Here is a 15,637-nt window from a genome sequence, read left to right on the forward strand (position 1 = left end):
TTATGTAACAGACACTAAAGGTTCCGTTTTGGAGGGAGGTCAGTAAAAACAGCTAAAATCTAAATGGTATAGATATAAAACTGCACAATAAACCACAGCATTTACGGTGTAAAACCTTTGAGTTGGGATTCTGAGCACAGTGCATTCAAGAGGAACCTGAATAACCTGAATAATTCTAATACTAGCCCATACCGTAGACCGAATCTTAACCCGACTCTAACCCGAACCCATAAGCTAAACCGTGAATTAGGTTTAGGTTAGGAGCTAGGGTCAGGCATTTATTTGTGTTTGTTAAGGTTAGGGTAAGCGGGGGGGGGATGCATTGTCAATGAGTGTCCTCACAACTATAGAAAGTCAAACAGGTGTTTGTGTGTGTGTGGGTGTGTGTGTGTGTGTGTGTGTGTGTGTGTGTGTGTGTGTGTGTGTGTGCGTGGACATGCGTGCACATGTATTTGTGCGTGCATGTGTGTCTGTGTTTCACACAATGTACCACGTAACTATTAATTTGAAATTTCAGCACCATGGACAGTGCTAAGTTCACTCTCGATTCATATTTGTCTGAGCATCTGTGTGTGTGCGCGCACGCGCGGGTGTGTGTGTGTGTGTGTGTGTGTGTGTGTGTTCTTGTATTTCTATCCTTGTCGGGGCCAAATGTCCCCACAAGGATAGCAAAACGTGGAACGACGTGCCTTGTGGGGACCTTTTTCCGGTCCTAAGTAGGAGAAACAGTGTTTTTCTTGACCATGTGTTGTTACTGAAAAAAGTAAAAGTGCAAAAACATTTCTTTAGGGTTAGGCTGTGTTGTGGTGTGGGTTAGGGTTAGGGTAAGGGTCAGGGTTAGGGGCTAGACATGAATGGGAGTCAATGGACGGTCCCCACAAGGATAGAAATACAAGACTGTGCGTGTGTGTGTGTGTGTGTGTGTGTGTGTGTGTGTGTGTGTGTGTGTGCATGTATTTGTGTATGTATGTGTGTGAGTGGGTTTGTCTTTCACACAATGTAACGAGTAAGTGTATTACTCATTACTACAGTCTTGCATAATTCTTCGGTTCTACTTCTGGGATCCGTGGTTCTTGTGCTGGACCGTCCAACAGACTGTCCTCAACATTGTCCTAGGCTTTACTTCTTATTGTCTCATGCTAGCTGTTGCCAAAGCTGTCCGTCCCTGGGAGTGGGATCCCTCCATACTGTGGTTCTCCCCAAGATTTCTATTTTTCCCACTGGGTTTCTGGAGTTTTTTTTCTTGCCGGATGTGAGGGTCTAAGGCGGTGGTTGCTTCGTTTTGTCTCGTTACTGTGAATTTGACATATTAACATTATGCTTATTCATTGTTTGTATTGTTTTAACATTATAACATGACTTGGTTCAGTCATTGACGAGCTGTTGTGGACTGTTCATGCCACTATGTTTATTGGTCTGATGTCAACGTTCTCACTCTGTTCTGTCAGTGGACTGTTTATATCGACACTACACTGTGATTCATTGTTATTATCAAAGTCATTATCAATCTTTGAAATTTTTACCAATCAATGTAACATCTTGAAGCCCTCTGAGGCAACTGTTGTTGTGATACTGGGCTATACAAAAATACATTGATTGATTGATTGATATTAACTGGAAACTTCAGCACCACGGACAGTACTATGTTTACTGTCCATGCATAATTTCATGAGCATCTGTGTGTGTGTGTGTTTGTGGTGTGTGCATGTGCACACATGTATTTTTGCGTGTGTGTGTGTGTGTGTTTCACACAATGTAACCAAATAAACTGTATTAATTGAAAACTTCAGCACCATGGACAGCACCATGTTTACTGTCCATGCATAATTTCATGAGCATCTGTGTGTGTGTGTGTGTGTGTGTGTGTGTGTGTGTGTGTGTGTGTTCTTATATTCTCAGTTGTGAGAACCAGAATAAACTTTTAACCAAAACAGTAAAGGCATTTTTGCAAAGTGAGGACACTTTTGCCGGTCCTCACTTTTCTCCAGATCTTTTTGATTTTTGGGTTGGGGATAGACTTAGGCTTAGATTAAGTCTGGGTTAGGGTTAGGCATTAATTTTTGATGGTTTGGGTTAGGTAAGGGAAAGAGGCTAGGAAATGCATTATGTCACTGAGTGTCTTCAGAACTATAGAAGTATAAGTGTGTGTGTGTGCGTGTGTGTGTGTGTGTGTGTGTGTGTGTGTGTGTGTGTGTGTGTGTGTGTGTGTGTGGGTGTCTTTCACACAATATAACTGTATTGACTGGAAGCTTCAGCACCATGGACAGTACTATGTTTACAGTTTTGCATAATTCTAAGAGCTACTCTGTGTGTGTGTGTGTGTGTGTGTGTGTGTGTGTGTGTGTGTGTGTGTGTGCGGGCGTGCATGCGCACACATGTATTTGTGCGTGTGTGTATTTCACACAATGTACCTAGTAGCTATATTAATTGGAGACTTCAGCACCATGGACAGCACTATGTTTACTGTCCATGCATTATTACGTGTGTGTGTGTGTGTGTGTGTGTGTGTGTGTGTGTGTGTGTGTGTGTGTGTGTGTGTGTGTGTGTGTGTGTGTGTGTGTGTCCTTACTTGGATCAGACTTGGAGAAAGTGTCTCTATCCAGCAGGTTCCTGAAAAAGAAGAAAACAAAGAGACATATTGACATATCGGTTATACGCCACTTCAACAGAAAGAAAAGCGGCTTCAGTTCTTTGATGATTAAAACTCTGACACTCTTAGTTTAGCCTCCATTTTCTTAACATGTGCACAAAACTGAGGAACATGTTGGTGAGGTTCTGCTGCTGAGAGTTTTAATCACAAGATTGTGGGAAATGATAGTAAAAGTTCGCTTTGTTTCAGAAGAGCTGTTCAGTTCTGAAGAAGCACACTGAAACCTCCACTGCTGTGATTCACCTACTCACACGTGAGCAGAAAAACAACTGACGGTAACAGTGGAGCTCGTGGAGAAGAACTGTACGTGTTTCAGGAAAGTGTGTTTTCTTGTTGAGACAGACAGAGCATTTCCAAAGCGTTGCCCACTGGGAAGCATTTTCACAGATTCACAGTGCCGTTGTGACGTTCGAGGCTTTTACTGACGTGACAGTGTCACCGCTTGATGTTCAACAACCCTCTTTCCACTGAATGGAGCTGAAGTTTTGGTAATTTGACCTCAGCCTCACCGTCCGCCCCCTGCTGGTTTGTCTTAAGCGGATGACCATATAAGGAAATGTGTGAGGTGCTCAGATCAGCTCATCCCCTGAGAAATGTTTCTTTGATTAGTATTAATCCATGAACAATGCAGCGCTAAAAAGAGAATCAGACAAGAACCATATCAGAGCAAGGCAGACTTCTGTACCAGGTGTCGGTTCAACGCTGAGGTCAAATATAGTGTGGAACAAAAAAAACAAGCACTATTAAATGAAATCCTGATTCCTCTTCCTTGTTTGTGTCCACAAATCAGGAGGCGAGCACACATCGACTGTTTCCCTGTTTTCTCCCTGGAACTCCCCTCCCCCTCCCCCTCCCCCCCCCCCCCCCCTCCCCCTCCCAGCCTCACATCCAGGTATGAGAAGCTGCAGCCGCCATGTTTGGGCTGCTGTGATGTAACTGGAGGGATTTCTAATGTGATTCTGATGTCGAGGAGGGACGACCACCATCAATGTTTGATGAACTACCAGATTCTCCGCTCGGACCTCCCAGACCAGGAGGAGGGGGAGGAGGAGGAGGAGGAAGAGGAAGAGGAGGAGGAAGAGGAAGAGGAGGAGGGGGAGGAAGAGGAAGAGGAGGAGGAAGAGGAAGAGGAGGAGGGGGAGGAAGAGGAGGAGGGGGAGGAGGGGGAGGAGGAGGATGGGGGGAGGAGGAGGAAGAGGAGGAGGAGGGAGAAGAGGAAGAGGTAGAGAAAAAGGAGGAGGAGGAGGAGGGGGAGGGGGCAGGTGGAAGCCCTCAAGTGCACTTTGATCACAGGAATGTTACCACACACGCACGCACGCGCAGTCTTGTATTTCTATCCTTGTGGGGACCGTCCATTGACTCCCATTCATGTCTAGCCCCTAACCCTGACCCTTACCCTAACCCTAACCCACACCACAACAAAGCCTAACCCTAAAGAAATGTTTTTGCACTTTTACTTTTTTCAGTAACAACAACATGGTCAAGAAAAACACTGTTTCTCCTACTTAGGACCGGAAAAAGGTCCCCACAAGGCACGTCGTTCCACGTTTTGCTATCCTTGTGGGGACATTTGGCCCCAACAAGGATAGAAATACGAGAACGCACGCACACACACACACACACACACCCCTGCTCTTTGTCCTCCTGATTATCTCATCCTCTTTCCTTGTCCTCCTCTCCTCCCCCTTCTCCTATGCATGAATCTTACTCGTCCTCAACCTTCCTCCTCAATTCTTCCTTCTTTTCCTCTCCCTCCTGCTCTCCTCATTTTTCCTTCACTCCTGCTCTTTCTCCTCCTCCTCTTTTCCTCCTTCCCTCTTTCTTCCTCTTCCTCCCCTCCTCCTCCTCGTCCTCCTCCTCTCCTCTGGGACGGAGTGGTACAGTATTTCCTCTCCTCCTCTTCTTCCTCCTCCTCCTCCTCGTCCTCCTCCTCCTCCTCTGGGACGGAGTGGTACAGTATTTCCTCTCCTCCTCTTCTTCCTCCTCCTCTCCTCTCCTCCTCCGCCTCCTCCTCTCCTCCTCCTCCTCCCTCTCCTCTCCTCTCCTCTCCTCCTCCTCCTCTGGGACGGAGTGGTACAGTATTTCCTCTCCTCCTCTTCTTCCTCCTCCTCTCCTCTCCTCCTCCTCCTCTTCCCCTCCTCCTCCTCTCCTCTCCTCTCCTCTCCTCCTCCTCCTCTCCTCTCCTCTCCCTCTCCTCTCCTCTCCTCTCCTCCTCCTCCTCTGGGACGGAGTGGTACAGTATTTCCTCTCCTCCTCCTCCTCTCCTCTCCTCTCCTCCTCCTCCTCTGGGATGGAGTGGTACAGTATTTCCTCTCCTCCTCTTCTTCCTCCTCCTCCTCTCCTCTCCTCTCCTCCTCCTCCTCCTCTGGGACGGAGTGGTACAGTATTTCCTCTCCTCCTCCTCCTCTCCTCTCCTCTCCTCCTCTCCTCTCCTCCTCCTCCTCTGGGACGGAGTGGTACAGTATTTCCTCTCCTCCTCCTCCTCTCCTCTCCTCTCCTCTCCTCTCCTCCTCCTCCTCTGGGACGGAGTGGTACAGTATTTCCTGTCTGCTGGACGTTTATCCCGTCTGGCAGGTGAATTCTTCCACTTCTCACAGTTCCTCCATCTCTGAAGACTTTCTGTCAGTCACACAGTCCTGATAGGCCTGGGCTCCGTTCCACCGTTTACTATCATTTATTTAAGGTCTGTGAGCCAGGGAAGGGCCGGTGGGGGGCTGGTGGGGGGCCGGTGGGGGGCTCTGGACAGCCGACATGGCGTTTTACCACGCGGGCCTCAGCGGGATCAGCAGATCTGCCTGATGTGGATCAGCGGCCATCAGCAGTCCGCCGCCTGTCAGACAGGACGGCGACGAAGCGATCGTCCCACAGCGAGCGTGACAACATGAGCCCCCCCCCCCGCCCCCCCCTCGCTCCCCCACCATCCTCCACCTCCGCTGTCAGCACGGCACAATATGGAGAAAGCCAGTCTCCCAGTTGTAAGCGACGTGAACGGCCCTGCGGGCTTTCGAAAGCAGCTGTGAGAAGTCGTCATGTAACTCAGACGCTTCGGCTTCACTGGAGACAAACGATCACAGTGGACCACAGAGGACTGGTCCACATGTCAGGTCCAATACACAGACCTGAGCACACTTTTACTTTGACTTGTCTGAATGACAGTGATCTACAGCAGTGGTTTCCACCCAGTGTTTGGTCTGTTCACAACGAGAGGAAACAGTCCAGCGCTTGATGGTTGATTACCAAAAATGTAGATGTTTATGTTTCTGATACGTCACTGAAAATATGAGGTGTTCTGTGGAACGTCACTTCTTCCTACAGGGCAGCAGATCCTGCCGTCTTCTCTTCAAAACAAGGTACGTCTCAACCGCTGAATGATGAATTAATAGGTTCAAAAATAGAAGGTTTCAAAAGCAGCGTGAAGTTCTGAAGACTGCCGACGACAAAGATCAGAACCTGAAAAGTGGGAGGGAACACTTTCACACAGATACTGTGACCGGTTTAAACTGGGGACCACGGACACGAGGATCGCTCTCTTTAGCGTCCTTTCGAATGGATTGTTTACGGTCGTGTTGAATAAAACATGCATGTAAAAGAGGCCGCTGTTAAATAACGCCGCTCTGAGGAAACCTTCGCATTAATTGCTCTGAACTGGTTCATTCACACAGCAGCAGAAGGAGGGAGAAGCTGGTGAAGCAGGCAGAAACTCTCCCACTGAAGAGCAGCAGGGTTGATCTTTCTGCTGCAGACGGACCTCCTGCTGTGAATGAACCCGGCGGAGCGGCTCCGGCACCACCGGCACCACCCGCTCCACCCTGCTGCCTCTGAGGTTCGGGGAGCTCTTGACTGCGGTGTGGGCGGTTTCTCGCTTCGCCCGCTGAAGCCCAGGAGCTTGACATTTCGCCCTGCGTGCAGTTTGACTTCCTCTCCGAGCGGCAGCAGTTAAATCAGCTAATAAAGAGGTTCCCCGCCGCCCACAGAGCAGCAGTAATGAACAGCACAAGTATCCTTGCTGGGAGGATAACACTGGATCAATACACTCAATCCAGGCTAAAGAAAACTCCGAGCCCGAGCGATCAATCCGCCTTTGAAGACTAAAACACTCTTAACTCACAATGATTTTCTCACATTTTCTCTCTCTGTCTGAACGAGTCTTTGCTGTACATCCCAGAATGAAGTCAAGTCAAAAAAATGCAAAATGTGCAAACACGTGAGAAAAATAAAGGCTGGTCTCTTCCCAGAAGGGTTCAGTCTGCAGCAGGCAGAGGGAAGAGCCATGAAATATTTAATGGGAAGAACAAACAAACGACCTCGCCGTTTGAATAATGGCTTCATTTAGGCGCCGTGGTTTTTACAGAACAATAACCTTCCCTGTGAAAACATCTCCAGTGTCCACGGTGATCACTGCAGAACCAACCATGAAACACTGGCTTCAGCTCCGAGTCTGCAGAGCGGAGGAGATCCATGGAGATGGACGGGTCTGCAAACGCTTGATTAATGTGTATTAGATGATAAGATATCTGAATTTAAAACACTGGAGCTGTCCTGTCTTCAGATCATCTCTGTATCATTTTGAAGAAAAGAAAAAGAAAAAAGAAACCCAGACAGCGACGATCACAGATAATCCTCAACAGAAATGAAAGTGACGCATTATTCTAACTAAAAGCTGCAACCTAAAAGGTTTACCGTCACTTGACATTCCAGTCAATCTAAAACAAAGTAAAAACTAACAAAAACAACCCAAAGCAGTGATGAATTTCTGTTATCAAACTCCACGTGCATCAGGAAATTCAAAAAACGATGAAACAAAAGCAAGAATGCAAAAGTTCAGCATGTAAATAAATATTCAATAAATGGAAACGGAACAAAATACCGACACAAATTCAGCAAGATCCTGTTCTTCAAAGACTGAATGTTTTCTGAGGTTAAAAGATGTGGCCTGTGAGAAGCTGATGAGGCTGATGAAGATGATGAAGATGATGAAGATAAGGAAGCTGCTGATTCAGAGGTGAAGGCCACCAGGCCAAGCAGCTGCTCTCAGGAACCAGCAGAAGACGGACGCTGGCTGAACGCTGCCTTAATTAGCGCTGCAGAATCCTCATTACCACCGCCACCCCAGCGTGACCCCCTGACCCCCCCTGGACCCCCCAGGCCCCCGCCGGACCCCCGTGGTCTGAGACTGCCACCTGAGGACGACCTACTCCCACTGGTTTTCTGCTCCGGAATGTTTTACTTTGAAATACAAAAGATTCAGGCGGCCGAAGCTTTTACTGCGTGGAGTAATGAACATGAGGGGGAAGAAAGACGCCTGGAAAACACCTCAGATGCATCAAGCAGGTGTATTCTCCCCTCATTCTCTCCATCCTGCACTTTTTCCACCATTTCAACACGTCAGGCTACAGAATAATCACAGAATAGTCACAGCCATGTCAGTTCTGAAATGTGTTGATGAGCCGTAAATCAGCTGATTGATGGAGGCCGGGCAGAAACTCTGAGCTCGTAGTGCAGGAGGTGTGTTTTGTGGACAACGTGTGCAGTGGTTTGTCATGTCTGCACACAGTTTACAGTGAGAGAATGATCCGTCCAGCCTGACCTCTGTCTCGAACCACAAGCAGCGACATCTACCCATCATCCCTCCTTCCATCCCTCCTTCCAGTAATGAGCACCACTCCACCGTCCCTCCATCACCACCAGTCCCAGTGAGACTCGTCCATCTCTTCAGTAACATGAGTCCAGCTCCGGGTGGCAGACAGTCACACTGGGCATCAATCACAACTTTTCTCTCAACAATCCTCGATCAAGAATGTTTACAAATCCCCGCATTTCCCTGGAGTTTTTACAGGACCAGAACCGTGTGTCCGTCGCCGTCATTTCAGCCTCTTATGAGAAGACTAGAGAAGTAGGAGAAGTCAGTGCTGAGCTCTGGGCTCCGATAAGTCCATCTGTCTGTTTCTTCACCTTCCTGGGGGAAAGCGCAGCATTGGCTGTGACACATTGACCGGCCTCTCAGCAGGTCGCCGTCCGGCCTCAATACAGACGCATCAGCACACGTCGATTCTTCACACCTCTCAAGCCCAAAGGTCACACACATCCCTCCACCGAGGCTTCTCAGACCACAGGGCGGCCGTGTGCACGTAACACACATATACACACACACACACACTCACTGAGGCCGGGCGTCCCCGCAGCTTCAGAGGAGGTCTGATGTTTCTATCTGCTGAGCCAGAGGCCAGCAGACAGCATGTGTGTGTATTAACACACCTTAATGGTTCTGAGTGTGGCGCTCGGTGTGTTTGGCTGCTGCGCACGCACACACACACACACACACACACACACACACACACACACACACACACACACACACACACACACACGCACAGTCTCGTATTTCTATCCTTGTGGGGACCTTCCATTGACTCCCATTCATGTCTAGCCCCTAACCCTGACCCTTACCCTAACCCTAACCCACACTAAAACAAAGCCTAACCCTAAAGAAATGTTTTTGCACTTTTACTTTTTTCAGTAACAACAACATGGTCAAGAAAACACTGTTTCTCCTACTTAGGACCGGAAAAAGGTCCCCACAAGGCACGTCGTTCCACGTTTTGCTATCCTTGTGGGGACATTTGGCCCCGACAAGGATAGAAATACAAGAACACACACACACACACACACACACACACACACACACACACACCACACACACACACACACACACACACACACACACACACACACACACACACACACACACACACACACACACACACACACACACACACACACACACACACACACACACACACACACACACACACACACACACACACACACACACACACACACACACACACACACACACACACACACACACACGGGAAATGTAATTTCAACAACGATCCGTAGAAAAGTCAACTTCACTGCTGGAGAAGAAAAGTAAAAACTTGAAGCAGCCACTGGGGTCAGACCGAAGGGCCTCTGATGAACCCAAAGGTCACGGCTCTCGTTACTGACGGTTCAGAGAGGAAGAGCCCGTCGCCGCTCAACCAATCATCAGGAAAGTCGGGATTGTCCTCAAAACACCGGTGCATTGCAGCACTGGGTGTCAGGTGACGCTTCATCTGCATGAGAACAGGTGCCGGTGAAGATCCTTGGCACTGTGGCAGGTGGAACCCGCAGATCTTCTGGGCGTCTTCGGATGGACTTCCTCCGCCACCTTCACTTTGTCAGGATAGGTTGTGTTCGGCTCCTTCTGCGTGACATTACTGACTGATCCTCTGGCTTGAACTTTGTGCGTCCGACGATACATTTGACTTCCATCCATCTTCAAAGGCTCATCTGGGGCTGAACAGATGGAATTAAACTTCCTGTCGTATTTCACCTGCACTGCTTCAAATGAGTCTGAGATTTTCAGTTATTAGCTGTAACGTGAGTTGTAAATATTTTGAGACACAATTGGAAGACAAAATTATCAAATACATAGGAACACAAGAGCAAATAAATGAGATTTTGGCTCTTAAAAAATGCAATATGTGCCAAAAATGCAATAAAGTCAGCTGAGGAGCTCTTTTAAAGCGATACTTCAACATTTTGGCAAATTGGCCCATTTAGCGCAATTCCTCAGTCATTTTGAACAGCATACTTACTGTTTTTGTGAGGGCGAGCTGTTGTTTATTCAGAGGTGAGTCGGGGAAGGTTTTCGGGACGGACACAATGGAAGTGGATGGTATTTTTGTTCCCCCTCGTCAAACTCATCAAATACACAATCCAACAACCCCAAAACACTTTGGTGGACACGTTATAATCCCCACATTCACTACGCTGTGGAACACCAACAAATAATATTGTAGCGTTACGACACTGAAGCAAATACTGGGAACTACTTTTTCTTTTGAAATCACTACGCCCAGACGCCATGTTTAGTAAGTAGTTCCGTCTTAGCAATCTTCGCATAAACAACTCAATCTGGTAATTTTGCATTAATATTCCACAGCGTAGTGAATGTGGGGATTATAACGTGTCCACCAAAGTGTTTTGGGGTTGTTGGATTGTGTATTTGATGAGTTTGACGAGGGGGAACAAAATACCATCCACTTCCATTGTGTCCGTCCCGAAAACCTTCCCCGACTCACCTCTGGATAAACAACAGCTCGCCCTCACAAAAACAGTAAGTATGCTGTTTGAAATGACTAAGGAATTGCGCTAAATGGGCCAATTTGCCAAAATGTTGAAGTATCCCTTTAAAAACAGGTAGAATCACAAACAGCAGAGTTTACAAAAAAAAAATATTATTTCATGAGCACAAACTCCCGTCACTGCAGAATACACGCTTTGGCTTTCACAGGTTTTCCTTTCAATGATTCAATGATCCGAGTGGGAAAATCACACCGCCCACAACCCGAGGCCTGGAAAGATCTCTGGCTGCGACAGTCCTGCATCAGCTCGGCAGCTAAAATTGACCGTGCGTGTTCTCAGTGCGACTATCGTCCAGAGAAAAGTAATGCGGCTGCGAGTCTTCGTCTTAGTTGAAGTTGAGACTTAGTTGAGTCTTCGTTGAACACAGAATGAATAAATCCCCAGATCAGCTGAGAACCCATGAGCCCAGCAGAAGAAGAACCGGCAGAGGAACCTGCCCATGTTACCACATGACGAGCTGGACTTTGACGGTCTGACTGTAAAAGCCATGTGTGAGTCACTAAACACAGTCCCACCAGGTTTCAGCCACTGGTCGGCAGCCGCCCTCCGCCCACAGAGAGGCTTCAGGACGGCTCCTTACAGGCAGAGGTCTCAGAATCATTCCGATCCGTCGGCGCCTCTCGGCGCGGCGCAGCTCGCTAACAGTGGAGATGGAAGCAGGACCGTGTTCTCTGATCTATAATTAACGTCAGCAGTTATTAAAATGAAGTAGTGATTAGAAGAAGCAGACAGACACAGACTGGAGATCTGGAGCGAAGAAGGCTCAAGGCTGCCGTCATCTCAGAGGAAGACAACACGCTGACGCTTACACTGGGTCCACAGACCCTGATCCGGGCTACAGACCTCCTTCTGGTCTACAGATCCAACTCAACTAAAACCTAAGCTGATCAGTTGCTGCTGTTACTTGACTGCTTTTTGCAGAAGATGGCAGGACTCAACAGTCATGAGGAGGATTTGCAGTTTCTCCTCTAAAAGCTGAAGCGGCACGCTGTCAGAGTGATGTTTTGAAGATGGAAGCGGCAGTGTCTCCCCTCACGCCGTCCTCTCTCACACGACATCTCGGCTCTCATCAGCATATTTTCATAGCCGCTGTTAATGTGGAGCAGATGTTCCCATAAACCCCCCAGAAAACAACAGCTACTGACGGTTACGTCAAACAGCCACATGGGAAATCAGGTTGGTTGTTATCAAATTAGTGAGTTTCAGGACCTGAACTACGATGATGATGATGTTGAGATTCAGTCTGACAGAACGGACAGACTGCAGGAGAGCCTCAGTCAAAATGACACGAGGAACCGCAAATTTATTAATGACATTAATTAAAAAGGAAAGTGAAAGCAACAACCTTGGCATTTGTAGCAAAGCACATTGGTTAAAAAGGGTCAGAAGGAAAGTGAGCTGTGGTTATCTTCACTGCTTCACTGCAATGTGACGTGTAGGACTGACCTCTGACCCCAAAACCAAACAAGTCATCTGCAAATTTACATAAATACAAACAACACAAACAGAGTCATACAGATGTTACACTGGGATCACTGATACAGATGTTACTGTGTGTCTGCACCATCCAGTCGACAGTCAGACACTTTTCTCACCACTTGTTCAAGAACATTCAAGTTAACAACTTCATGGAAATAAAGTGGCTCAGTCCCATCACTATCTTCATCATCACCATCATCATCATCACCAACACCTGCACCACACCATCATCATCATCTTCATCATAACATCACTGTCATCACCATCATCATCATCATCATCATCATCATCATCACCAGCAGCAGCAGCAGCATAATCCTCCTCCTCCTGATCTTTAGTCTGCGTCTGGTGCAGAGGAAGATGTTCACCTCTTCTTCTTCTGATGGGACGGAGCTCCGTCTTCATTCGTCAGCTCTGCCTGAGGGTTCCTTCTTCCATTCCATTTTAACAACTCAACACTTCATCACAAGCAGAAGGATGAAGGCAGCCGAGCCACAGCAGCAGCAGCAGCAGCGATCTGGACCCGAGCAGACCGCGACCAGGGAGGGAGGACGGTGCCGACACTGCCGGAGGTCTCAGGTTCTCCCACCTCCCAGTGTGCCTGTTGAAACGGCTCGGATGTCAGAACAGCCGTACTGATATCGTGAACACAGCATGCCAAAATGCTGCTTTTCAGATCAAGTCGGGAAAAACCTCCACACTCCCCGCTCTGCTCCGGGCCGATCAGAGGCGAAGAGCTCCGCGAGCAGAAAGGTCAAGAAGGTGAAAGAGGCAGAAAGACACGAAAACGAAGAGCAGAGGCAGCTGCAGCTGTTTGAACCACTCCGTCACAGCTGGAGACGGGAGAGATCTCCTTCAGTTTCTCAAACAGGAGCATTTTTCTGACCATTTTCTTTCTATTTCAGTCCAGTCACTTTAAAAGGCAGCAGTTATTCTGTTGTATTTAGACAGAAGATCAACAGAAAAGTTATTTTTGTGAAACAGATAAAAGAAACATGTTGATTAACCTTTGAGAAGAATGTTTCTTTCCTTATTATTCTGGGCTCTTCCAAGCACAACAAGAAACCAGACCGAAGGAGTGAAGATGCTGAGTGGACTCCAGTGGTCCAGGGCTGGACCTGGACCTGGACCCGGACCTGGACCTGGACCAGGTCGGTGGTGAAGTTGAGCGGGACTCACCTGCAGGAAACCGTCAGCTCCACTTTGGTGGCCGGTATCGCAGCGGTGAAGGGGTCCGCGTCCCCGATGCACGCCATGGTCATGAGGCTGCGGGTCTCCCTATCCACGGAGCCGCATGGGGGGCCGGGACCGGCGGCCCGGGGGAGGCGGGAGGCTCGGAGCGGAGAGACGGAGCGACGGAGGGAGGAGAGGCGGAGAGAGGAGCGGAGAGGAGCGGCAGAGGAGCGGACACGCTGCGGACACGGAGCGCGCAGGAGACGCTCTGAGAGCGCTCCCGACATCCAGAGGAGAGAGAGAGAGAGAGAGGGAGGGAGGGAGGGGCGGAGAGAGAGAGAGAGAGAGAGAGAGAGAGGGAGGGAGGGGCGGAGAGAGAGAGAGAGAGCGCGAGAGAGAGGGCGAGAGAGAGAGAGAGAGAGAGAGAGAGAGAGAGAGAGAGAGAGAGAGCGAGAGAGAGACTCGGGGACTGATTCATATTGAGGCGTTTTTTGGGGAAAATCCAGCAGAAATCGTCCTGCTTCTAATTCGGTTCCTGCTCCTCATCTTTTTCCAAGAGATGCACCAGAACCAGGAGTATAATCACAGATATTTACACTGATTGGAACAGCAAAGCCCGCGCCAGCTGATATCCTGGGCCGTCGTGCACGTGCTGTGCACGGAGGGGAAGTGGGAAGCTCTGCTCCCGGTTTGAGTCTTCAGACGGCCTCATGTAAAGCCCTGTGCGGCCATCTGCCCTTCAAAACCCACATCACAGGCTCATTAACTCTACATAACGGCCTCGCTCTGCAGCCATTAATTGCTTTGACAAGAAGAAAAGATTCCTGCTCACACTGAGGACACCCCCCCCCCCCCCATCTGCTTTAATGAACACGTGACAGTTAACTGGGACTGGAGGTTGGAGAGGCTGCACTTTTGTAATTAAATTTCCTTTCATCCCAGCAGCAGTCTGATCATTTCTTCTTCAAACGAGCCATTTTATTATTTAATTGCAGTGTGCGATATTGAGTTTTCCAAAAAGTGAACTCTCCTCGCCATTCTTCTCAATCAGAGGGTTTTTAAAAAAAAAAGGCAAAGGGGAAGACAGGAAGCCTCTCTGTGGTGCCATTAGCGTTGTTCTCCACAGAACCGGCTGGGTTTCCCCAGCAGGTGGGAGGAAATGTAATTATCAGTGTTTGGAGCGCAGCTGAAAAGTAATGAAACTCACAATGTGACTTAAATAAGTTAAAACCCAGAGAAAACTTTGAAACAATTAAAGACCTGCAGCGTCTCAAAGTGAGGCCACAAACTTCTGCAGCTGGAAGGTAATCAGCCAGACCGGAGGAGGGATGAACCAGGCCGGATGTGGACCGGGTTCAGCTGGTGGGCGTCCTGGAGCTGCAGAGAGACGGGCGGCTCGGAGAGGGTGGAGGGGGAACGCTGAAGCCAAACACCTGAGCAAGGCAAACGCAATTATCCAGCGCAGTGTGAACCTCCCGGCTAAAAATGGGAGTGTGTGTCAGCTTCAATTAGTCTGAAGACACACACACACCGGGAGAGGTGGAGCACCTGTCTGATTCACCTCGCCGGCGTGTGTTTGGAGCAGACTCTCCAACAAAACGCCGTATTTAATATTTTCCTTCAGGGAACTGAATCAGAAGCAGCTGCCTCAGCAGGAGGTGAAGCACTGGTATCACTGGAAAAGCAGCAGCAGGCCTGAGGGTGAGAGCCAGACCGGCGCAGGGCCCGGGGGGACATGGTCGGAGTCCCGGGTTCTCCTGAGACCTGGTCTAGAGACACACGGTGCTGTTCTCCACAATAACTATCAGCCTGTGAGGAGCATTTCTTTAAAAAGTTACTGTTACATGAAATGTTCCTCCAAACTCTGACCGGCACGGCGCTTCAGCACAGAACGGTGAAAACACACAGCGAGCAGCAGAAACGCTCGTCAGCAGGAGACTCCAGCTCAGATAGGCTGTTCTTCCGCCAGCAGCTGCAGTTTGTCGTTCTCACCAGTCGAGAGGAGTAATAATGATAATTGTGATGGTTTGTGGGGTCGTCATCCTGCGACTCCGTCTCCAGCGTCTGTCTGAGGCACATCCAGACGAGGCGCCCACGGAGAGCCAGGAAGCAGCGCCGACGGCTCCTGCTGATTGTGTTTCCAGC

At 48.8% G+C, this 15,637-nt stretch overlaps 1 protein-coding gene across 2 annotated transcripts in view; it reads right to left on the minus strand.

Moving 5' to 3' along the window:
* Positions 1–13,605, minus strand: part of LOC115391444 (copine-8-like) — a 62,695-nt gene extending 49,090 nt beyond the window's left edge. For both annotated transcript variants that reach the window (XM_030095710.1, XM_030095709.1), the window contains exons 1-2: positions 13,499–13,605; positions 2,570–2,610 (exon numbers count right to left, since the gene is read on the minus strand). In XM_030095710.1, the coding sequence (XP_029951570.1) occupies positions 2,570–2,610; positions 13,499–13,581 (124 nt within the window). In that variant the 5' untranslated portion in view covers positions 13,582–13,605. The remainder of the gene's footprint in view (positions 1–2,569; positions 2,611–13,498) is intronic.
* Between the last annotated feature and the right edge of the window lie 2,032 nt (positions 13,606–15,637).

Source organism: Salarias fasciatus, chromosome 7, assembly GCF_902148845.1.
Source record: "Salarias fasciatus chromosome 7, fSalaFa1.1, whole genome shotgun sequence".
NCBI classification, from domain to species: domain Eukaryota; kingdom Metazoa; phylum Chordata; class Actinopteri; order Blenniiformes; family Blenniidae; genus Salarias; species Salarias fasciatus.